The 26,167-nt window shown below is 36.7% G+C and overlaps 1 protein-coding gene across 2 annotated transcripts in view; it reads left to right on the top strand.

The window, feature by feature from the left end:
- The first annotated feature begins 229 nt into the window (after positions 1-229).
- RAD23B (RAD23 nucleotide excision repair protein B) overlaps positions 230-26,167 on the top strand; it is a 33,326-nt gene continuing 7,388 nt past the window's right edge. Inside the window, exons 1-9 of one of the 2 annotated variants that reach the window (XM_087822807.1) lie at positions 230-356; positions 11,220-11,301; positions 12,138-12,217; positions 15,839-16,107; positions 19,580-19,632; positions 20,621-20,748; positions 22,801-22,933; positions 24,771-24,898; positions 25,610-25,780. In XM_087822807.1, the coding sequence (XP_087678933.1) occupies positions 291-356; positions 11,220-11,301; positions 12,138-12,217; positions 15,839-16,107; positions 19,580-19,632; positions 20,621-20,748; positions 22,801-22,933; positions 24,771-24,898; positions 25,610-25,780 (1,110 nt within the window). In that variant the 5' untranslated portion in view covers positions 230-290. Of the gene's footprint in view, positions 357-9,511; positions 9,714-11,219; positions 11,302-12,137; positions 12,218-15,838; positions 16,108-19,579; positions 19,633-20,620; positions 20,749-22,800; positions 22,934-24,770; positions 24,899-25,609; positions 25,781-26,167 lie in introns of those variants that run through there. The other variant, XM_016213740.2, reaches the window with a different exon arrangement.

The following is a 26,167-nucleotide window of genomic DNA, read 5'->3' on the forward strand; positions in this document are numbered from 1 at the left end:
CCAGCTCCTCGGGCCAACTGCAGACTCAGTGACTGGCGCCAGGCGCTTGAGGAAGCACGGCGACCGGAGCTCGCGGGAAAGGCCGCAGTCGCGGAGGCAGCGGCGCGGCCCGAGGCCACGGCTGGGGGAGAGGCCGCTCCGCCGGGCGAATGTGACAAACCCCCACCCCCACCGCCTTCCTCCCGAGTGCACGAGGAGCGCGGGCGACCCCGGGGCCCCGCCAGGCCACAGACCCCGCCCAGCGGCCAGCACCCGCAGCAGGCCCAGCAGCTGAGCTGCTCGGCGGCACCATGCAGGTCACCCTGAAGACCCTCCAGCAGCAGACCTTTAAGATCGACATCGACCCCGAGGAGACGGTGCGAGCGGCGGGGAGCGCGGGGCAGGGGCGGACGTGCTTGGGCCGCGGGGAGCGCGAGGCGTCCGCCGGGCATGGGTGGGGGACGGCGTGGCAGTGTGCGGGGTCCCCGCCTCAGCTCTGAGCGGGGCCGGGCGGCGCGGCTGAGCGGGGAGAGCCCCGGGTGCACCCGGGAGATCGCGGTGTGCGTGGGTCTCAGGCTCCGGGCGCTGGATGAGGCCTGAGGGCTCCGGGCGCGGGCAGGACCCGGGGTCCCGGCCCCGATGGCTTGCGGTCGACCCGACCCTTCAGAGTTGGCCACGGGCTTTGTGGCAGGACTAAGGGGAAGCAGTGGCCGGACTCCGAAGGCCTGGTGGCAAATGGCGTGGAGCACACGCACGCGGGGTGCTGCAGGCCTTGGCCTAGGAGCTCTTCTCTGTGGGGCCAGAGGGTGGGTGGGTGGGGCCAGGGCCTCCTCGGCGTTGTAGCCCGGCACTCTGGGGTGGGCGCATGGGGGCGGGAGATGTAGGCGTCGCTGCTACCACTGCGTGGACTTGGTTAGGCGTTAAGATCTAGGAAGGTGGTAACCGGAGCTAATGAGCCTTTTAAAAAAGAGAGTCAGGTTCTGTCTGCCTCAGGGTGAGGGTGAGGCGTGGGGAAAGTGAATTCTGTGCCCTCTTCCCCCCAGAGTTGGTTACCTTTTTATTTGCCTATGTGTCTTGAATCCTTTGGCTGCAGTTCTCCCGCCACCGAACCCACACCCATAGGTAGATTGCACTTTGAGGCTTCTGGTGGTGAAGATTCTTGCTTTAGGGCCCTTCAAACCCAAGCTCAAACTTAAGTCCATGTTAGCAGGTTCTCGGAAGTGTAGGGGTGGGAACCCCACATCCTTCCCACCCCAATAAAAGCACTTCATGGGAGAAAAAGAAAATGAAAACTTTTAATCTCCTCTGCAGTTAAGCCTTTGAACACTTCAGAAATCCACATGGTAAATTATCATGCCACCTTCAGTATTTGTGACTGCAGAAAGAGCCACTATGTTGAAATCAGTACAACTTTACACCAAGAATCTAAAAATGCCATGAGCGTACATTTACTGCTTATGTTTTGGAATTGTCATTCTCTACACTCGTTGAGGTCATAATGCTAAATTTAAACCAGCAACTTTCTGCCCATCTATATTTTTTAAAAGTTGATGCTATTCTTGTTGGATATCAGGGGGTGTGGTATTAATTAAACACCTGGGTTTCATTGTGACTTTGTACTTATTTGTTATGTACCTGCCTTGCACAGATGTGAAGATTAAATGGTATTTAATTGGTGGTCACTAAATGGAATTGATTATTATTAATCATCCGCTACCTTTGAGTGAGGTTATAGTAGTGTACGCTTATCTCATTTAATCTAAAGTTTTCTACATCTTTAATCATTTAAGAAACATAGTTCCCAACCTTTTTGGAATTGTGGCACAAAATGATCTTATTTCAAGATATGTGTAGAAGTATGCTGTGGATTAAATTTTTAAAGGTGCAGGAGATACCGTTTATAGGTGAGAAACTTCAGTGTCCTCAGAAGTAATTGACAATACACTGTGGATTGATGTTACTAATAGAAATCAGATTCTTGCATATATTCCATTACTGCTTAGTGTGCACTAAGAAGTTAGGGGATGAAAGTTACAATGCAGCTGTCTTTTTAATGCTTTCAGATAAAACTTTTCATAAAATGTCTTATTTGATTTTGGTTCTTTGTAGTATAAAAATGTTGGTGCTGCAGGAACTTTACCAGCTTATAGTAGTCAAAATTAATTCCAGAATTATTGAAACGAGATTTTTAAATTATCTGTGAGTTTATTGAAGTTATTCAGTGACTTTCTACAGCTCCACTGAAATGTTTATATTTTATGAGATTTGTGTAGCTCTTTGGGCACTTTATACATACATTATCTTTGAGCCATTACTGTGTATAGATTTTTAACTATTTGCTATTTTCCAGTTTATTTCCAAGGCAATGTATTAGTTATATGAATTATAAATATACTTCTAGGAGTATGCATATATTTTCAGAAAGACAGAGTGGCTTCTTTATTTTGCCATTTGTAGAAATGTAAAAACTAACACTGTCTGGGGCAAGAAATGAAAACATTTAATCTGATATATGAACATTCACATTAAAATGAATTGTAGATTTTCATTTTAATAAATTTAAATTTCATAATTTTTTTCAAGATAGAACTATTTTAAGTTCATCTTTACAGTGGTTTTTTAATTAATATTTTCAGTACAGAATTTGAGTGTAGAATTCCAGTAAGAGATAATGAAGATTACATTAGTATAGAGAGACTAAGTATCCTGTTTGTATTCTAATCTGTTGTGAAAACTAGGTTAACCAAGGATATTAGAGATCTAAAATAAAGGTAATTGATTATAGTGAGACTTGTAGGGAGATCCACGTAAAATGAACAGATTTTAGTCTGAGACCTATTTTGACTGCCCAAAGGTTTGTCCTTGTTTGATGTTTGCTTAGAATGAACTGAGGAAATTAGGCAACTTGAAGTTGCCAGTACAGAAACTCTTGTGGGGGCTGAGCAGGAGCAAAACTGAGTGAAAGAAAGAACTGAGAGATCAGAACAATCTTGGGGGTGATTCATTTGTTGAACAAGTAAATGTTTAGTGAGCTTTGACTGGCAGGACTGGAGGAACACAGGGACTTGTAGGACCTGGTCTGGGTCTTCTGGAAACCTAATTGATCTAGTCATGGCTTAGGGCTGGGCTGTAAAGGGACAGGCAAGAAGATTTGTTTTTAAAGTGTTTATATTTGCTTTAATTTTTGAATGTTGAAAGTCCTCCCCCCTTTTTTTGACTAACAAAACTTTCTTAACACTAGCTATTTTGAACTATTGCTAAAGTCTTTTTATTATTACGATAGCAGTGCATCTCCTTTTATAAAATAAACAATATAGAAACAAAATGAGAAGGTGGGATGGGGAAACAATTGCTGAAAGAATATTCTTCATGGTGTGGAGTTCTATTTTAAATAGATGGTTTATTGTAAAAAAGAAAAGAAAAGAAATTTAAGCTATATAATAAAGCATTCTATGTCTAATAGACTGATATACAAAATTCTTAGTTCTAAAGGTTGGTGGTGTGATGGATATTTAGAGGGAAATGGAGTACACAAAGTTTTTAAGCTCAGACCCAAAGTCATTTCATTTTTTTGTTTTGCCATTACTTAAACCCATTAATTGAGAACAGGTGAATTAAAGAACAAAAACTGATATTACTGTAATATAATGCAGATCTTATTGTATCACTGAAAATGACAAGAGAGAGTTTGTAGTATGCAGATTTAATCCTTCAATCTGCTAACCCCTGCCACTGTTGTGTGCTTTCAATAACTGGACCAAAAAAAAGAAAAAACAAACACAAAAAACCAGCTGAGATGAGACTTTAAATGCACAAGCTGAAGTGTAATTATATTACTATATAAGTGACAACAAAGCTCTTTATATACATTGGAAGTTTTTGACAAGAGAATCGTAAAGATACAGTAGTTTTAATTACTATAAACAGCATAGTTAGCGTGCTATACAGTAATCTGCAAAGATTTGCCTTGCTATGTTATTTATCTGTATAATGTTGATTATATTATAAAATATTGCTTTAGTATTTGTTCTGTATATGGTGTTTGCTAGCCATTTTATTAGTGAATTTTTCCTATTGTGGTTAGTTGTATTTTAATACAGTTGTGATGGAAATGGTTCCTTATTGTAGATATTTCATAGATGATTAAAATATCAAGTAGTAAATGTATTAAAATCTATATTGCAGAGATGAAACTAAGGTTTCTTGGCATATTGGTAAAACAAAGTATGGAAAGAACCTAGGAAATCTGGTATGATTTCTGCCAGACTTCTGCTCTTTCTATACCTGGCACACAGTCGGCATTTAATAAAGATCTTTTAAATGAATTGAATACATTTGTTTTGGTGAACTGTCAAGTCAGTGATCCCTCATGTTTACATGTTGATTCACTTATTTAATATTTGTTGAGCACTTATTAAATGTCAGGTCTGCTGTCATAGTACATACATTTATAGTGGAACAAATCAGTCAGAAAACAAATTTTTATTTTATTTTTGTTGATCCTCACCCGAGAATATTTTTTTCCATTGATTTTTCAGAGAGGGAACGAGGGAAAGAAAGAAACACACACATCAATTGGTTGCCTCCTACAACGAGCAAATTTTTAAAACCAGATAGTGGTTCAAACTACGTAGATAATTGAAATGGGTAAGGTAATGTGTTAGTGCATAATAGGGTGGCTACTTTTAGTTGGTCACAAAAAGCCTTTTTGAATAAGGTGAGTTTTAAACTGAAATCTGAATAATAGCAAGCACTCAAGTGGCGAGAGTATTTTCCATAGGTAAAGACCTTGGTTAGAATATTGTCCCTATGTGCCGAGATTTGGGTTAGATCCATGATCAGGGCACATACAAGAAACAACCAATGAATGCATGAATAAGTGGAACCACAAATTGATCTCTCCCCTTCTCTCCCCCTCCCCCCCTCCCCTCCCCCCCGTCCTTCTCCCTCTCTCCCCTCCCTCTCTAAAATCAAGAAATAAAACATTTTAAAAATCTTTTTAAAAAAAATTTAGAAAAAAGGACTAGTTCAAAATAAAAAACACTTATAAGAGAGTGTGTTTGGGGAATCAAAAAGGCCTGTATTGCTGATCTGGTAGGTGGAGTGTGGAGCAGGGCAGAGAAATTAGAGATCGGACGGTTAGGTTAGGGGCCAGAATCTGTAGGGCTCTAATCAGCTGGGGGTTTTCAAAGTAGAATAGGAAACCTTTGGGGGATTTTAAGTAGAAGAGAAAACTGATTTCCTTTATGATTTTTAAAGAGTCATTTGGACTGCTATATGGAGAATGGATAGTAGTAGAATGAGCAGGAGTGAAAGCGGGTAGACCAGTTAGGTTTGCACAGCTTTGACCAGGGAAGTAGAAGTGGATGGATTTGAGATAGTTTGGGAATGTAGAGTTGAGAATTTTTTGATGGATTGGAGTGAGGAAAATTGAGAAATCAAAGAATTAAACCTAGATTTTGGTTGTATAAATTATGTGAATTACTTATGTTCTTTTCCTGAGATGTGGAGGGCTGGAAGAGGAGCAGGTATGGGAGTTGGGGTAGGGACTCAAGACTTAAGTTTAAGATGCCCATTAACATTCAGGTGGGGATGACAAGGAAGTTTGTTATGAATCTCAATTCCAGAGAGAAGTTTGGGCTGGAGATAGGCAGCATATTTGGTTGACTATAGCCCATGAGACTAGATGAGAATCATCCAGTAGTCTTTTTTAATGCCTAGTCTTTTTTGAGCCCTAATGCTTAAACTATTCATTATATGTATTTAATTACCATCTGTGCTACTAGAATTGATGAGAATGTTGCTGGATAGTAGGATAGGACCTATGGCTGAATCCTGGAATTCTCTAACGTGAAGATTTAGTAGTGATGAGGTCAGTCAAGGAGCAACCTTTGAGGTAGGAAGAATCCAAGAGAAGAACATGTTTCAAGGAGGAGGAAAAAGGTCATGAATCTAATAATCGAGAAATCAAAAGTAAGATTTAAAAGAAGACATGACCTTTGGTTTTGGCAACTTGGAGGTCATTATTGACCCTGATGAGTAGTCTGCATGGAGTGGCGGGGCCAGAAGTTAGATTTGAGTGGATTGAGGAATGCTTGGGAGATGAGGAAGTGGACATAGTATCTATGGACATTTAATTATCCTTAACATTCTGCCTTTTCCTGGTGTAGCTGCCTTTATCTGTGGGTTAAAAACATGAAAATGATTACAGTGATTCGAAGCTTCACAGCATGTGGTAGGCGTTATTTTAAAAAGAAACTCATACTAGAATTGTGAAAAATATGTGATGTTTTAAAAAGTTTTAAAATAGTGTATGTTTTTAAAAAGAAATTAAGACCAGTGTGATTAGTAACTTACCTGGGGTCATGCAGTCAGTGACCTTGGTGATGGAGTTTCAGTATCTATGGTCTTGCCCATACCCTCACCTTCTATTGCTTAAATTCTCATCCAGTAATCTTTCCTCCTACTCTACCTCAGTCCCATTGATTATATCTAGCGCTTATTACTGTCAGCTATAGATCTTACCTCATCTCCACTAATCTGATTTTGGTATCTTACTTTACCTTCCCTCTGATTCCAGTTCTCATGAGACTTATAACCCATGTAATCCATATTTCTTTTCACTGGCCCTCCCCTCACATTATTGCTTTCACCTTGACCCAGCTGCAAATAGGGCTGGTGATTAAAATCACCATAGCATGTCTCTTGAGCCAGGCTGCCAGAGTTTTGACCCTGGTTGTAGCATTTGCTATGTGACCATAGGCAAGTTACCCAATTATGTGTCTGTTTCCTCATCTGTAAAATGAGAGCACTGCCACCGGAAAGTACTGACTTCATAGGGTTTTGAAGGTTATATAAGTTTGAGATAACATACATAGAGTGCTTAGAGCCGTGAGAGTGCTTGGCAACATGGTTCCACTCACACTCCATTGTTCTTACTTGGAAAACCCCAAATGTGATTAAATTCAACCCTACGTGCTTGCACCTGTGCAGCTAGAAAATGAACATGTAGCCACATTGGCCGTTGTAACTTGCTCCCTGAGCCCACACAGCTCAGCTGGCTCACTTCTACCTCTGTGACTTTCTAAATAAACTTATAGTTGAGTCTTGGCTCTGAATTCTTTCTTAGCCAGAATACAAGTACCAAGGTTGCTGAACAGATGTCCAGTCTGACTCCACTGCTCTAACACCTGGTGCCATTCTCACCAGGATGGTGGAAATTGGGATAACTTTTATTTTCTTCTTTTGACTTTTCTGTGCTCCAAATTTTCTTCATTAAAGATACTACTTCCCAACACTAGAAAAAAATGATAAAAATAAATTAAAAAAACAAAAACAAATTCATGAACATTAACCTTCACTAGGCCCTATGTATTGCCTGATAGTCATAGATTTCCCCAGTACATTCACTCTTCCCCTGCCCCAAGCAGATTTCATATCTCCTCCTTATTTTCAGGTGATGACCCTAGATTTTATATTTTATTGCAATTTTATATTTTATTGAGAATATAGAAACAATTAGGACAACTTTTACAAGGGCCTATCAGAGTTACCTACCTGCTAGCCTATTGTGGAATGCTATCTATTGTGGATGGTGCTATTCTGAGTACAATCACTCCTCTTTTCAGCTATGGCCTATACTACTCTGTCATCTATGAAGGACATCATTCCATCAGTTCTCCTTTTCTCTTCTGCATCATTGCTTTTCCATTTCTGGAGTATACAAATATTTTCCCCTATTTTAAGTAACCCCACCCCACCCCTTGATCTACTCCCCTCTTCAGCTACTCCCTCATTTCCCTGCTCGTCCTTACAGCAAAACTTAAGATCAGCTCTTGAGTCTGTTTACTTTTTTCTACATCTTGCTCTCTTTCAGATGTATCATACTGTTTCTAAACTAAATGAGTTTTCTTCCACTTTGTAGTTGTCCTGTGTCCTTGAGCACAGTTCTTAAATCTCTTTTCTCATTGGTGAAATGGAAGTACAGTAATAGTAACTTATCTGCCTTCATAGCGCTGATGTGATAGGTGAGATTGTGGAGCTGAAAACTGAATTGTGAAATTGGAAATTTATGCAATTTTAAAAACGAATTCTGCTTTCATCAGTTTTCCATTATTGATTAATGTTTTCACCATCCTTTCTGAAAACGGTGTGTGTAAATAAGATATCCATCTCATTCTCTCAACTTGATGTAATCAGCAGTTTCAAACAGTTTTTAAGAGCCTTTTTTTAGCTTGAAAGTTGTGAGATTATTTGATGGATAATGTGTAACATTTTTGTCACTTTTGGAAAGAAATGTGCTAAATTTAAGTCTGCCATAGCACAGTGAGTCCTGCTGAAGGATACCACACCATCTGTTCCCTATAAGTTGGGATAAATAAATTCCTTGTGTAGTGTCTCAAAGAGCTAATTTTATACTGAGTGAACTTTATAAACCCTTTAAAACATTATATAAACCTTTTCCAGCAGAGGAGGTGGACTGGCTAAAAATGACTAATATATATGAACAGATCCTAGGTTCTTCAACAGGTAGATAAATGTTTATTTGTCATGCCCTCTCCCTTCTCCCCCACACAGTTCTGGTTGAATTTGGTGCATTAGATCCATTCTCTCTGCCTATATAAAACCTTTTAAAAGTTACAGATATCTTGGGAGTTTCTATTTTTCCACTTAGTCTTCAAACTGTACCTCTTTTGATCTTGTTGAAATACTATCAGGAATATATTTTTTATAATAGGATAGATTAAATTGGTATGAATAGGTTGGCTTAGGAACCTAAATACCATCATTTTTGTGGGAATCAGATTGAGAGGACAGTGCAGGTTTGCAATACCCTCTCAGAGAGTGGAAGAGAAAGCTAACCAGGAGAACAAAAGGACTGAGGATGTCGTTCATTTTCACCAATAGCATTTAGAAGACTGGATATAAATGAATAGGCAGTTGGTTAGGTAGTTAACAGTGAGATTTGTTAGCTAAGTGAGAGAGAGGAGAGTGTGACACCACAGAGTGGTTGAAATAATTTTATGTGCCTGGCAGGAGCAGCAGAAAGACAAGGAAGCCTGTAATATTGGGAAGAAAGTGATAGAAGCAGTGGCGTTGTTGTCTAAGCTGAATAGAGCTAACAGTAAAGATAAAAAGGAAAGTAGAGGATATGGGGACCAAAGTCCTAATGAGTTACAAGACCAGGTGTAGTGAACAGTTGCTGAGAGAGCTGGTAGGAGTATGGCATTGGTACTTAAAATTTCAAAGATGGAGCAGTTTGGGGATAACAAGATTTAGTCTGTGACTACTAGACGACTTAAGTGGATTGTAAGAAAGATCATTGTATTTAGGTTAAGGAACAATGCCAGAGTTTTGGACAGGTCAGTGAACCCAGTTCCAAAGTCTAGTTAATTATTTTCTTTGATACATTACCTGGAGTGATATTGGTGCACTATCTGAAGTGATATTGCTGGGTCAACACCCCCCCCCCCCAAAAGAAGTTGAGACATTTTGGTATGTTGCCCTTTATCACTTGATACTCTCATTCTGAGGATGTATCTCTTCACACTTAATACCAAGAATTGTTCAGGACAGTCTTTACAGTATTGCAGTCTCTTGGACTAAGGATGTCTGACATTAAAGTCTATGCTTTTGGCTGCCCTGCAGGTGCTGGACCTGCTGGTACCACAGATGCAGCTGCTGTGCTGCACCTGTGATGTCAGGGCAAAGAGGAAGTAGCTACTAAAATAAATGTAAATATGAATATAAATATATATATACACACACACATACACACGGGCACACACACACATATATACAGGATGTCCCCCCAAAATGTATACATACTTTAACATCTCAGAGCTCAATTTTGAAAATGAAATGTATGTTAATGAACACTGCCTTTATAATCATTCAAAGTGTGTATATACATTTTTGGGGATACCCTATATATGCTTTTGGTTACTAAAGACATTGAACATTTTTTTTGACTGTGTAATTGTGAATTTCCTGCCCCTGCCATTTGTCCACTTTTCTTGGCACGAGAACCTTTTCTTTCCTACCATTTCGCTTTTCTTAATTTCTTTGATTTGCATTTTTCCTTTTAATATATGTCTTGTTATTTCTGTTTGAATTGTGTGCTTAGTTTATTAATTTCCCTCCTTTGTTTAATAATAAACAATTTTAGTGTTAGTCTAATTACTTTCATAGCCAAACCATATAGGTATTGATGCGTATAGAGTCCTCATTGTTATGTTAATATTACTTAATCACAGTTTTTATTTCTTTGAAGCAAATGTTATTTACTAGTAAATGATTGAAATTGTTTTGTTGTTGTTGACCTGCTTAATTTACAAGGGTATTTTCCCCACCTTGTCCTTTTTTTATATGCACAGCTAGAGAGTGGTCATTACTTATTTAGGCTTTTAAAAATAGTGAAATAGTCTTTGTAGCTAAAGTTAAAATATATATATGGGTCCTAGAAATAAAAATACAATTTTTATTGGATAGAAATTATATATGTATCAATTAAATCTATCTTGGTTGCCTACTCATCCTCACCTGTCAAAGAATGAGATTCCTGCTTTTTTTAAAATTTTTTTGTTTCATTTTTTTTTTTCCCTAAACATTATATGCTGTATTAATTTACCCATTCAGCATGTAATAACTGAGTACCTACTATGCTAAACCACTGTGTACTGCTCTGAGTATTGAATTTACTCATAGTGACACGTGGTCTGTAATTCATGATTTTCACTAAGCAGTCATAGTTGCAAATATTGCATGACTTCTTTCTTTCTAAAAAAAAAAAAAAAGTGTGGAAAGAAATTTATCGTTTACCAGAGTGCTCTAACTAGGCTCTGCTACCATTCAGTTGGTTTTGAGTGAGCCAGTTAGCATTTAAGATAGCACTACTCAAACTTTTTGTTTTCAATATCCTTTTATACCAAAAAATTATGGAGGACTCCAACATAACTGTTGTCTCTCTGCTTATTTATTTATATTTACCATATTAGAAATTAAAACAAATATTTTAAATGTTTATTTAAAAATTATGAACCCACTACATGTTGTAATTAATATTTAATAATATGGGTTAACTGAATGAGTCTTTTGATATGATATTGTAAAGACACTATCATTATGTTTTTAGAAGCAAAAATTAATATGTATAAATTTACTTACATCATTTATTCAGATTCTGGATTGTCATTTGTTGTTTAGACTTTTCAAAACAAAAATTTTTATTTTTCCTCTAGGTGAAAGCACTGAAAGAGAAGATTGAATCTGAAAAGGGGAGAGATGCCTTTCCTGTAGCGGGTCAGAAATTAATTTATGCAGGTATAGATTGAATATTGAAATTAATGTGCCATTTTCTTCTTCACTGTGATATTTTTTTAGTTTTAGAAATTGTCATTTTATGAATTATAGTGAGTACAAATTAGTTCTGTCAGAAACATGACTGTACAGATGGAAGCAGTGAATGGACAGTCATTTGAATATATTAATATTCAGTCCCCTCTTTATGCACATTTGCTTTATATATATCTAATGGTGTTGGTTTTGTTTAATCTTTTGTAACTTTTTTGTATTTTTTAATGAATTTTTATTGAATAAATCTGATGTGTCACATTGTATCATTTCTTGTCATTTCTGTATACTAAATCATTTTCTGAAGTACTTTTCATTATGAGTATCACACTTTTATAACATTGGAACATTTCTGTTTTGCCTGGTATCTGGTATTTGTGGGAGTGGGAAGGTGGTTCTTTTTTCCTTCCTCCCATGAAGAAGTTATAGGCTATTTCCCAGGGGGAGTCCTTGTATAATATCAATTTTGAATTTTATTTGTCTTTATAATGTCCTTTCTTAAGTCCTAGTTAATATTTTTTTAACTGTCAACTCTTTTTATTATAAGTAATAATTTTTAAGAATTGCTTGGGATATCTGTATACTGTATATGTGTTTAATATCTTTTAGTCAAATTCTTATTCTTTCTTAACTGTCTTTAATTGTGTTTCCATTTATATTTGTCCTCATCTTGGCTGATTGGTTAATGTTTTCCTTTGGGAAAGTATTAATTGATAGAATTGTCATTGATGGTTGTTTTAACTTTAGTTATGTATAAGACAGAAGTTACCGTGCCTTGAATAACACTTTTTTTCTTAATATACTAGGCAAAATCCTCAATGATGATACTGCTCTAAAAGAATATAAAATTGATGAGAAAAACTTTGTGGTGGTTATGGTGACAAAAGTAAGTTTCAGCCTTCTGTATATCTTCTTGTATGTGAGTTTTTAAATAGTAACTGTCCCAAGTCCAGCCTTGATGCCTTTGAGTGAATACAGTTTATGCACATCCAGAGTGGTGTGCACTTAACTGTTTTTAAAGGTTTTAATAATTTACCTTGTGTCAGCCATAAGTTGATAATTTTACACATTTGCAGTTGAACATAATTTTAAATAAATTAAAACAATTGATAAATAGAATGTCATGTGAAGAATTGTTAGGTTTTGCTGGAGTAGTAAAATCACTGATTATGTAATTATTAGAAAACATGATTCTTGGAAATTGAATTGTTTCTTATTTTGTAGTTTTTAATAAGAGTGCCTTAAATGTACTTGCTAAATTAGGTACTATACTTCACATACTCCTCAAGGTTTTGTAGCAAAGGCATGTAGACTCATAATTTCAGTGATACTTTTTAGCTAGTGGGATAGGTATTTATTTATTTATTTATTTATTTATTTATTTATTTATTTATTTATTAATTATATCTTTATTGATTTCAGGGAGAGGAAAGAAGAGGGGGAGAGAGAGAGAAACATCAATGATGAGTCATTGATCGGCTGCCATCTGCATGCCCCCACTGGGGATCGAGCCTGCAACCCGGGCATGTGACCCGGGCATGTGCCCTGACCGGGAATCGAACTGCGATCTCCTGGATCCTAGGTCGATGCTTAACTGCTGAGCCACGCCCGGCCAGGCGGGATAGGTTTTTAGAAACTGAAAAGGAAAAGGCAGCTGAGAAAATAATGGAATGATTATTGTGAGGAAGTTTATAACAGGAACTTTTTTGTGATTTGTTGGACTGAAATATTTTTGGGACAAGTTATAAAAGCCAAAGTTTTTCTCTAAAGCAGAAAAAATAGGTTCTTTTAGAGCCTATATTTATATACTTTTTTAACATTACGAAAGCATTCAGTGAAGAGTTAAGACTTAGAAAAGTGGTAGTACTCATGACATTAATTTTTAGGATTGAATTGTCTAATCTGAGAAGAATAGTGTTACTTGTAGCACTGAAAATAATTTTAAATTAGAAACCAGTTTATCAAAGACCAAAAAATAGAATAAATATGGTGTTTTGTTTTTAATCCTCACTGGAGGATATGGTTTTATTGATTTTTATAGAGAGAGAGAAACATCGATGTGAGGCAGGAACTCGGTTGCCTCCTTTACATGCCCCAACCTGAAACCTTTTTGGTCTATGAAATAATGCTCCAGCCAACTAAGCCACACAACCACGGCTAAATATGGGTTTTAAAGTCATAAAATAATTGATACATGCAGTAGGAAATAGAGTTCAACAAATAAATTTTGACAGCTACATACTTTTGTAGTAGCAGTTTATATGGATTGGTCTTGAACATTTTTAATCTATTAAGAACCATATTGATTTTGCAATATTCAAGCACTTATTCAATTAAATATTAAGCTTTAAGTACAGAGGAACAAATCACACGAGGAGACTGTCTCATCTAGTGTTTAAAAAAATATGATAAAAATATACATAGCACAAAACTTATCGATTTAACCATTTTTAAGTGTATGGTCCAGTGTCATTAAGTACTTTCACATTGTGCAGCCATCACCACCATCTGTTTCCAGAACTTTTTTCATATTCCCAAACCGAAACTGTGCCCATTAAACAGTAACTTTCCATCCACACATCCCCACCTCTATGTATTTCATGTAGGTGGAATCATACAGTATTTTCCTTTTGTGACTGACTTATTTCAATCCATGTTGTAGCATTGCCATCCTTTTTAGGGCTGAAGAATATTCCGTTATCTCATCTAGTTTTATCGTATGTAGTACATAATGGAAAATGTGGTGGCCACACATTTGGATATGTATTTGTTATCGGTCTTATTACCTTTAGTATTATAGTAATAACCTCGACTGTTAGAACATAATTAGGAATTAGCAGGATAGGTCTCAGAATAGGTGTATGCATTTGAAGAATAGCTACTTGGAGCCTAGCCTATTCTTATTTTACATAGGATTCCAGTGATATTTGTGGTTGCTTTATTTTCAAGCTAATAGTGGAGGCCAGCTATCAGAAGGCGAAGAAGACTGATATAATTAGGCATTATGGAAGCAATGAATAATTATCTTATTACAAGGAAGAGACAAGAAAAAGCAATTAAGATAAAAAGCAAGCAGAAAAACTTCAAAAAGCAGGTGGGCCCAGCCAGCGTGGCTCAGTGGTTGAGCATCGACCTATGAACCAGGAGGTCATGGTTCAATTCCTGGTCAGGGCACATGCCTGGGTTTCGGGCATGATCCCCAATAGGAGGTGTGCAGGAGGCAGTTTATCAATGACTCTCATCATTGATATTTCTCTTTCCCTCTCTGAAATCAATAAAAACATAACGTGTGTGTGTGTGAGAGAGAAAAAGCGGCTTGGTTTGGTACTGTTTAGAACAAGGCTTAAATTGCTCTTTGTGGCAACAGGGAACTTGAGGGCATGGTATGTTACAATATTACAGTGATTACAAATGATCTTAAGGGAAATATTAAATGGGCAAAATGCATTTAAATGATATTTTTATCTAGATTGGAGTTTTAGAACATTAATAATTTGTAGTATTAAATGCGCAGTTTAAAAAGTTAGATCTAAATACAAAACTCTTAGAGACATGAGCCCGGCCAGTGTGGCTTAGTGGTTGTGTATCGGCCTATGAACCAAGAGTTCACTGGTTCAGTTCCCAGTCGGAGCACATGCCAGGGTTGTGGGCTCAAACCCTAGTAGCCGGTGTGCAGGAGTCAGCCAATCAATGTTTCTCTCTCATCGATGTTTCTCTCTCTCTATCCCTATCCCACTCTCTGTAAAATCAATAGAAACATTAAAAAAAAAAAGAATAGGGAAAGAAGGTGATGAATGCTATTACTATTTTTTTAAAGTTCCCTATCTTGCACTAGCCACTTTTTTTCTAATGCACTCTATACTGGCTCAAATTGAACAAGATGTAAGTCAGCTCATTGCTTTTACAATTTGTTGTTTTATACTTGGAGCAAATTGTGTTAAATTTTAATCCCATCTTCCATCAAAACAGTTACCTTTTGTCATTAGGAAAGTTATGAGCTAAATAGGTTATGAGCATTGGTAGGCTTGGGAGAATAAAAAGACTCTTTACCTGTATATGATTGCTTTTTGTTCTGTGGAAATCATCATGGCTCTGTTTCTAGTTCAGAAAGTGCAGAGCATGTGGTTATAATTTTACTTGGCTTTTATTTTTCGGTTTAACTGAATATCTCAGAAGTTATGTTAACCTCTTTGTACTTACACCTATCAGTTTAATACCAACAGTTTTTTCATATTGATATGAAAGCTGAAACTGTTGGCTAAAGCTAATTGAGGTTGATAATTAAAGTAATATACATGCCCTCATCCACTTTGAAAGAGTAACATAAATAGTGATTCAGAGTCTTAATGTTTACTATTATGTCACTTGACAAAGTTATTTTCAAGTTACAAGTTTGTATTACTAGTGTTGAGTTTGTAGCATCCTGTAACAATACAGTCTAATTAGAGATCAGGTAATAATGAAGTATTTTATTATCATTCATTATTTTGTTTTTTAATGTGTTTAGCCCAAAGCAGTGACAACACCAGCACCAGCAACAACTCAGCAATCAAATTCTGCCACCACAACCACAGTTAGTTCCTCCACAGCACCAGCTGTGGCTCAGGTCCCAACCCCCACCCCTGCTTTGGCTCCCACTCCCACACCTGCATCTATCACTCCAGCATCAACGACAGCATCGTCTGAACCTGCACCTGCTAGTACAACAAAACAGGAGAGCCCTGCAGAACAGCCAGCAGAAACACCAGTGGCTACTAGCCCAACATCAACTGACAGGTAAGAACTGGATTCTAGAAAATTGTCATAACATGAACTTCATGCATATATTTATTTTGATTATTTTTTTGACCAAATTAACGCTGTTAAACTTTTTCTAAACTTTGAACTCTGACAAAAACAGTATTACTTGTGTCTGTTTAACTTTCCATAATCCAAATTTTTATATACTCTGTTTTTTTTCCCCAGAGGGAAAAGGAAAGAGGATCAGGGTCATCATTCACTTTGTGTAGAAAATTTTGGAAATACAAGTGACCAAAAAGAAGAACTAAAATAACAGTGTATTATAGCTTGACATATTATAAATAACTTGACATTGTCCCTATCATTATTTATATTTGATTTATATTCTTTCTTTAAAATATGTTTTTATTGATTTCAGAGAGAGGAAGGGAGAGAGAAATAGAATCATCAGTGATGAGAGAGTCATTGATCGGCTGCCTCCTGCACCCCCCCCCCCCCACTGGGGATCGAGCCCTGGCTGGGAATCAAACCATGACCGCCTAGTCCATAGGTCGACGCTCAACCACTGAGCGAACAGTGGCCAGATTGATTTATATTCTTTCTGATTGTTGTCATATATGTGATCAGCATCCTTCCATGTCAGTAAATATTTCCAGTTGCTGCATAGCATAGTGTTTTGATCTGACATCTGTTAGCTCTTAACTTTAAAGAAGTAATTAACATCTTTGGGGTTTTTCCTCATCTGTAAAATGTAAATGACAATAGAATCTACCTGTCTCATAGTTATTTATAAGGATTAAATGAAACAATGAGTGCATGAGATGTGAAATAGCACATGGCAGACAGTATGTGCTGAGTATCAGCTATTGTGAATATTTCACCTATCACCTTTTTTTTGAACATATGGATTATTTCAATTTTGCACTGTCTTGTCTTTGTGAACTTGTAGAAATTTAAAATTTACCTGTAAATCTTGAGAACAAAAGAAAAAGTGCTGGGATAATTCGGGAGCAATAAATAATTTCTTGTGGCAAGTTGGAAGTTAGGATATTCAGTAGTTTATGATAAAGACATCCCCCCCTCCCCCCCATAATAAATAAAATAACCAAACCAAATACTTCAGTTCTCTTGGCTGGAAAACTGTACCAGGGAATCCCAACTTAGATAGAGCGTGAGTTGTATTATGTCCAGTGTGGTCTTTGGAGCTGTTTGTATTTTTTTACTTCAGTGCAGCTCAGGACCTCAGTGGCAGTAGCGGGACTCCTTGGAATTAGAACCAGACACAATGGAAAACTGCAGCAATTTACTCATTTCCCAAAATTATGCATCTCACAGAAGGATAACACAGGAAGGGAAAGATGAGAGGAGCTGAGAAAACAAGCTACAAACTGTGCCTTAGTCCCTTCATCTGTGCTGTAAAATGTTTAGTGTCCTATAAAGCACAAAACTTAGTGAAATGATTGTCAGGACATATTCTGGTGTGAATTTGATGAGTGTAAGAAAGTTTGTCCATCCCCACTGGCCTGACATTTTATTATTAGGGATTTGTTTCTCAGATCAATTTGTTCTTCAAATACTGTTACAATGCAAATTCCACTCAATTCATTCTCTAAGGTTGATAGCTGACTTAGAGAAACTGTACTTGTGCACAAGAACTATATTGTTTGTAGTTGAGGACAAATTATAACCAAATTAAATATTCATTAGTAAGGGGATGACTTGACCTGTGACTTGTTCATATTAGAGAGCAGTGCTACTCAAAGTGCAGTGGTCAGTAGGCAGCATTGGCATCACTGGGAGGTTGTTTGAAATTAATTCTTAGGCTTCACTTCAGACCTCTAAATCAGAATTATCTTGGGGTAGGTCCCAGAAGTCTGTATTTTGCCAAGCTCTTCTGGTGAAGTCTTAGACTTGCTAAAGCTTGGGAAGCTCTGATATCCAGTACCACAGGCCCGTGAAAGTGTGCAGTATATATTTGTATTAAGTGAATGTGGTTTCAAGGCTATGTTATCAACTGTAAAAAGCAGATTGCAAAACAGTACAAGTGAAAACCATAAACCAGACACAAGCCACAAACAACATATATTCTGTGGGTATGCTTAATAGTGTGTAGTAGAACAGGGACAATACACTGACTGACCGATAAGTGGTTTCCTCTGCAGACAGGGAGGGAAGACATGGTGAGGCAAAATCAAGAATGGTGGGTAAATGATACCTCACTCTTAGCTGTAATGTTTAAAAAGAAATTTTGAAACTGTGTGCAAAAATAGCACAAATTATTCTGTAAAAGAGCAATAGTAAAGGGGCAGTAACCCTACCAGATAGTAAAATGTATTATACATGGTAACAGTTATAACAATTTAGAATGACTCTTAACTAGAAAAACTGCTCAGTGAAATAGACAGTAGTTTAGAAACAGACCAAAGTACATATAGGGGTTTAATATAAGATAAAGATGTAATTTCAGACCACTGTGGGGAAAAGGCTGTTGGGATAAATGCCTAGCCCCTGGAAGAGGGATCACATACCTTACACTTACAAAAGTAAATTCTAGATGGATAAAGATTGAAAGTAAAAGTGAAATCATAAACAAGAAGAGAACATGGGGAAAATTGAAATAATCTTAACCAAAAAAGTCATAAAAGGGGAATGATTAATAAATTTGACTACAGAAAGAATTTAAATGTTGGCAACCAGACTAAAAATTCCTTAATAAGAGCTTGATTTGATCAATTAAATGGAATACTGTGCATCTTTTGGGAAAACTTGAGGTAGTTGTGGTTGTGCTGACATGAAATAATTGTTTGGTTAAATAAAACACAAAAGAGGACAGAGTGGTTACTGTATAAAACTGATAGTGGTGATTGCCTCTGGGCAGGCATCTTTTCAAAAGACTTACCTTCCCAATATATATTTAATTTTGAAGTTTTGCTATCTAGTTAATGAAGATACTTTAAAATTATACCAAAGGATTATAATAATCATATTGGGCATTACCATGCCAGGCACTTTGCTAAGCACTTTACCAGCGGTAACCATATACCACATTTTGGGATACGTGGATATTATTGTTGACATCATTGTATTGATGAAGGAACTGAACCTTAGAAAGTAATTTATGAATTCAAACTTAAGTAGTTCCCTTGCTTTTGCTATGGCTACAGGGTTTTCTCAGAACTGAAGTATACTGTGTTTGTTTTTAAAATTGGGACAGAGGCATACGTGTGTCACATTTATTAATCCTCAGGTGAGGATTAAAAAATAAGTAACATAAAATGATGGATTTGCAGAACAGAATGAGTACTAAGATTTAAAGTTCTTCCCAAGCCATAAATTTTATAGATGAAGCTTTGGGGTTTAATTTAGGACTGTTTTATGTTTTAATACCATAGTCAGACTTTTACATTTAATGAAAATCAAAGAATCTCTCTACGAATTAGACAGTTGCTAAACTTTAATGTAAATCTTAAATACTTTCTGATATGATTTTTCTAAAAACCTTTTCCAGTACATCAGATTCTTCTCGGTCAAACCTTTTTGAAGACGCAACAAGTGCTCTTGGTAAGTGTCTACATTGTAAATAACCCTGTAAGAGAGAGGGACGGGGTGTAAGTTTTGTTTTCTAGATCATGATAATGTGTTTGTTTTTATGGCTGCTTACAATCAAGCTGTTAAATAATTGATTTAGATAATTATTTAATTAATAATGCTACTAAAAACTGTAAATTAATGTTTCGTACATTAACTTTTTTTTTTCAAGATGACTTGTTTTCAAATTTTTCAATTACAGTTGGCATTAAATAGTATATTAGTTTCAGGCATACAGTATAGTGGTTAGACATTTATGTAACTTACAAGGTGATTTCTGCCCTCCCCCCAATAAGTCTTGTACCTGCCTGGCGCCATACATAGTTATTACAGTATTACTGACTATATTCCCTGGGCTGTACTTCACATCCCCATGACTGTTTTGTAACTGCCAATTTGTACTTCTCAATCCCTTCACCTTATTACCCGACCCTCCAATTCCCTTCCTATCTGACAACCATCAGTTTATTCTTTGTATCTATGAGTTTGTTTCCGTCTTGCTTGTTTGTTTTGTTTTTTAGATTTCACATGTATGTGGCTCGTAGCCCTTTCCCCCATCATCATCAAAGCAGCATAGCATCTCTGACCCTGCTTTTCTCCTCTCTTCCTTACATCAGTTTCTCTGATCTTCTTATCTACTTCCCTCCTACTTTTAAGGGCTTTTGCATTGGGCCCACTCAGATAATGCAGGATAATTTCCCAATTTTAGCTGATTAGCAATCTTAATTCCCCTTTGCTAGGTAATCTAACATATTTATAGGTCCCAGGGATTGGCATGGGTAGAGAGGCATTATTCTACCTAGTACCTATATGTTAAAGTTCATGTTGTTATTCATCTTTGTATTCTTAGCACTGTAGTGCCTAAAACATTGTATACATTCAAAAAGTATGTGGAGAATGTTTCACATTAAATGTTCCCTTTCTTTTCCCTCCTTCCACCCCTGCTCCCACCTTTTTGTAGTGACAGGCCAGTCTTATGAGAATATGGTAACTGAGATCATGTCCATGGGCTATGAACGAGAGCAAGTAATTGCAGCCCTGAGAGCCAGTTTCAACAACCCTGACAGAGCAGTGGAGTATCTTTTAATGGTGAGAAACATTTTACTTCTTCATTCTAGGTTAAGACCAAAACCTCAAAGAAACAAAGATTTTAAAGAAACCGTACAGTTCACAGGAGAATAATAATATATACTAGATAATTTACATAATGCTTTATTTTTCTAGTATGCTAACGTTTTGTGTTGATGAAATGGCCTCTTCTAAAAGATTTTGATAAGATTTTTAGTTACTAAACAGCATGGCTAACTGAGATGCAAAGTTGGCTATTCATTTGGACTAGATCCTTCTATGCCAGTTATATCATCCTCAAAGGCTGATAGTTGTGTGTTGGGGGGTGGGGGAAGATTTCCTTTTTATGTAATCTAACATTTTAGTAGCATTTTTGACTGCCAGTAATCCTGGATGTACTATTTAGAGCAAAAGTGTCAAGTTAGAAGCCCAACCCAAATATTACTTGATTTATGCTCTAAATTTTGGTAATTGATAACTTTTATTTTAAAATACATTTTATTGATTTCAGAGAGAGGAAGGGGGAGGGAGAGAGAGAGAGAAACATCAGTGATGAGAGAGTCATTGATCGGCTGCCTCGTGCATGCCCCCTATTGGGGATCGAGCTCGAAACCTGGGCATGTGCCCTGACCAGGAATCGAACCGGGATCTCCTGGATCATAGGTCAATGCTCAACTGCTGAGCCACGCTGGCCAGGCAATTGGTAACTTAAAAATTAGATTTCACTTAAAAATTCAGATAATCTGATTTATCTGGACAAGTAGGATCCCAGGTTTTTGCAAGAGATTAGGAAAAGTTTTAGATCCTAGACTCTCTCTTTTACTATCTTCCCCTTTCATTCACTGTTTCCTGACATAGTATTATGCATTTAATTTAACATGTTACCTGCCTCTTTCCATTGACATTTGAATTGTTAGCCTGTTTATAGTTGGTAACAGCTGAAGGGATTTCAAATAAGTTACTGTCTTTTACTAGCCTGGCATAAAGGTTTTTGAGAAATAGGCTGTGAGCATGGACTGAAACCCTTGATACTTTATGACAACGAATGTTAGTTTTATAGATGTGGCACAGGCTAAAGTAATTGCGTAGAATTCTGGAATAACATTATTTTTTTTAATCTTAACACTTTATAATTGTCTGGTATTTTGAAGTATCATCAAAGTCTGAATTGCCCTAAATATCACCCAAAATCCAAATTCTGGGAAATATAATCCATACTTCAACCCATTCTTTTGTTTCCAGGTTATACATCTATTAGAAACCCTTTTCAGATAGTAGTTTCAGGATAGTCATAGTCATAAGCGAATAAATGTTCTGCCTCCACCAGCTATTTGCATACTCATTTGTATGTGAGATTCACCAAACCTTTCCTTGGCATATCATTTTGTCTTTAAAATGCTGGCAATTCATTTTATTTGTTTGGAATTGAGGAATCATATTGGATTGGTAATCACTGTGGAGTGGAAGAGTAACATTATACTACATTTCAAGTTTTCAGTAGCTTCATATGGTTAATGGGTATTTTATTGGACAGCATAGCTATAGAAAATACTTCATTTAGCATGGAAAGTTCTGTTGGACAGTGCCACTTTATAGAAATAATGGGTTCTTCACACTTGGGCCATTTCTAATCTAATTTAAATATATGTAGCTTTCAGATAAGTCTTGATCCTTTACTTTTTAAAAAAATTTCCATTATTTATTGATTTTTTAAAATTTTTCTTTTGGGAGGGGCTAAGGGAGGTGATGGAGGCTGTGCAGGGAAGGAGAGAGAGACAGAGAAAGACAGACAGACATCAAGTTGTTGTTCCACTTATTTATTCATTCATTGATTGTTCTTATATGTGCCCTGACCAGGGATGGAAACCCACAGCCTTAGCATGTAGGATGCTCTGACCAACTGAGTTACCTGGCCAGGGCTTAATCCTTTACTTTTAATTGAAGCAGGCATCTGTTTGATGCTTTTGGAAATTAGACAAGGATATTAAATACATTAATAAATCTTTTACTCTGTGTAATATTTAACTAACTTTAAATGATAGGATATTTTAAAGCTTGGAAATTGTATTATAGGGAATCCCTGGAGACAGAGAAAGTCAGGCTGTGGTTGATCCCCCTCCAGCAGCTAGTACTGGGCCTCCTCAGTCTTCAGTGGCTGCGGCTGCAGCAACGACGACAGCAACGACTACAACAACAAGTTCTGGAGGTAAAGTGGAATCTTTTGGGTGGGAGGAAATGGTCTTGAATTTGTACTGTAAAGTAATTTACTCTGAAGTATTTTGAGGTGAGATTTATTCCCAGAGCATTTGGGTAACTCCTAAAGCCCATTTGCTATTCTTTAATGTTAAAGACGAGCCCAAAAGAAATTCTGACAAGTAGATATAAGAGATATTCTTGCCTGTATTCAGCATCATTGCTGCAGTTTTGGTAGAGCATATTCTAAAGAAGAGATGCTTCCCAGTTTGCATCCATTGTCACATTCCAAAACTATTTCTAATGGTTTCTCACTTTGTCTCTTTTATAAATTTTATAGAGTATGTATAATTTTAAAGCCAGTAGTATCTTAGTGGTTATTATGCAACCAAGGAAATAAAAACCTCGAGAGGTTTGAAATTTTGTGTCTAGAGGTGAAAGCTAACTTGAATTCAAGTGTCTAATGGCCCACATTTCCATTGTATAAAGTTTGACTGTACAAAGCAAAGCCTGGAGCCTTTGGTAGGCCCAAGAATTACTTAGTGTTCTCTTTTATTCTTTCTTTTGTGTATTGATAAAGCATTCAAACTGTTAATTTTGAAGAGGCCATTCTTTGATGCGTTTTCTAGCTCTAATTGTGACAGTCAGCTCTGGTTAAGAGAAGTTTCTAAGCACTTTATGTACAGTCTCCCAGAAGACAGGCTTGTCATTTCTTAAGGATTAGCATAGAAATGGAAAGAGGAAGCCACTGCTTTGGTTCAGATTGAGGGTGCTGTTCCATTGAGCAGCATTTATTGAGTAACTTAGTTTCTGAGTCTCTTTTTCTTCATTTGTAAAATTGGTGTTACACGAAGAATAAATATCTGTTACATGGTCATTTTAATTTGAACAATTGTCTTGAATTAAAATTTAGGAGATAACATCTAAAAAATTCTTATTATTCATTAGTAACCTCAAAAACAGTTCTTTTGTATGTAATTTTTTATTTTGTACAGCATAACCAGACAAACACCACCACCCCAAAAATTCACAAATTCTACATCTTATACCTTATTTGGAATTATTAATATTTATTATTATAAAGGGATCTTGGACTAGAGTTATAAATGTATTAATACTAGATAGTCTGGTGGCTTGTTTATCGTGTTTTTGTAGATTATAAATGTTTGAAATTTGACGATGATAAAAAAAATCTTCTAACTCTAGTAGTAAAACTCCATCTGATCTGTAAATGTGAACTCTTAACTTTCAATTATTAATTACAGGGGTTGGCCAAAGCAGGTTTACAGCTGTAAGTACATGATACACAGTTTATTCTTGTATTATTTATTTATTTATATTTTTTCATACGAACTACTGTAAACCTACTTTTGTCCGCCCGTTAGGAATTTCCCAGGAATTCAAGCTCAGATTGTTTTTGGGTGTTTGTTTTTAAGGTTTTGGTTATATTATAAAGTAAGTGGGTTTTGTTTTGTTTTTTTCTTAGTCCTGCTATATATATTTTTTAGGAACTTTTGAGCAATAGGAACAACTTCTAGTACTTATTATTTTGATAGAGTACAGAGCACAAGTCCTCAGTATTATTTGATAATATTGAATGCCTGGGGCAGTTGTAGGAAAACACCTTTCTTTTAGTGTTCTGTACTCTACCTTTGCTAATGGAATAATATGTGTAGACTTGGAAATTGGTAGAGTTTGAAGATTTTGTCATTATTTACTTCATTTTATATACATCTGAGAACTCAGACTACATTTTTTTACTTTCCAATGCTCAGTCTAAATTACAATTGAACCAGCTCTTTGTATATGTAATTGCTACTTTTGTTTAGCAACGTTTGTGTGTATTTTAGGACATCCCCTTGAATTTTTGCGGAATCAGCCTCAGTTTCAACAAATGAGACAAATTATTCAACAGAATCCTTCCCTGCTTCCAGCATTGCTACAACAGATAGGTCGAGAAAATCCTCAGTTACTGCAGGTGACTATTTAACCAGTGTTAATTTCAGAAGTGGGTTTAGAGTGTGTCACATTTTGAAAGCTTTCATGAGCACCCCCTTCCCCTCCACCAACTCTAAACCATTCTTCTAAGCTACCTTCAGTAGAATATGCTACATAGAGAGATAGGTGTACTGGAAAAAGAGTTGGGGGTGGGGGTTGGGTTAATTTTAGTTGGTCAAATAATAAATTTGGGAAACACTTTATTAAAAGAATCTGTGAAACTCTTCAGCAAAGAAACTGCTTAACTTAAGTCTTTTTCTCCAAGCTTATTTGTGGAGCACCACCTCTTAGAAAACATACTCATGGGCTTATCAATGAATGCTTAGGTCACAAAATATTTGAGTTTGGTACATCATTGTACTACCTGCTGGTGTAGAAGACATATATAAGTTCTGTTCCCTCTTATATTTGTCAAGTAGTTTTTTAACATTGATTTTATTTTTTGGCAGTTACATTTATGAGAGAATTTGAATTCTCTTAATTCTTCACTGTTTATCTCACTCAAAAGAACTGAGCTTCTGTAATAATATACAAGAACTCATATCCTCACAAAGACTAAATAATCTAGAATCATTCTAAAATATTGCAGTTACAAACTTATAGCTTCTCTTATTTGTATTTAGAGTTCTTATTTTTCTGAAGATATTTGATATCAATGTAATGTTTTTCTCTGTCCTTCAAATCACCACAGCAAATTAGCCAACACCAGGAGCATTTTATTCAGATGTTAAATGAACCAGTTCAAGAAGCTGGTGGTCAAGGAGGAGGGGGCGGAGGTGGCAGTGGAGGAGTTGCAGAAGCTGGAAGTGGTCATATGAACTACATTCAAGTAACGCCTCAGGAAAAAGAAGCTATAGAAAGGGTGAGTTTAAGTAAAACTAACAGTTCAGCTCTTTAGTCACAGTAGTCACATTTCACATGCTCAGTATTCACTTGGCTAGTGACTCCCATGTTGGATAGCAGTGATACGGAGTGTTTCCATCACTGGAGGTAGTTCTCTTAGAGCCAAATAGAGCATCACCCCCAGGGATTGCAGTAAAGACAGGTTCTTCTCAGCCCTGCTTTCCCATCTTTCCTTTGTGAGGCCAAGGGACCAGCGTGAATACCATTCTAGCATGAACTAGTTATAAATATAGGGTGTCCCCAAAATGTATACACATTCTACATGTGTATAAAGTCAGTGTTTATTAACATACAATTCATTTTCAAAATTTAAAAGAATCTACAGAAATGAATAATTTTTTTTGTT

Source organism: Miniopterus natalensis, chromosome 12 (genome assembly GCF_054644295.1).
Source record: "Miniopterus natalensis isolate mMinNat1 chromosome 12, mMinNat1.hap1, whole genome shotgun sequence".
NCBI classification, from domain to species: domain Eukaryota; kingdom Metazoa; phylum Chordata; class Mammalia; order Chiroptera; family Miniopteridae; genus Miniopterus; species Miniopterus natalensis.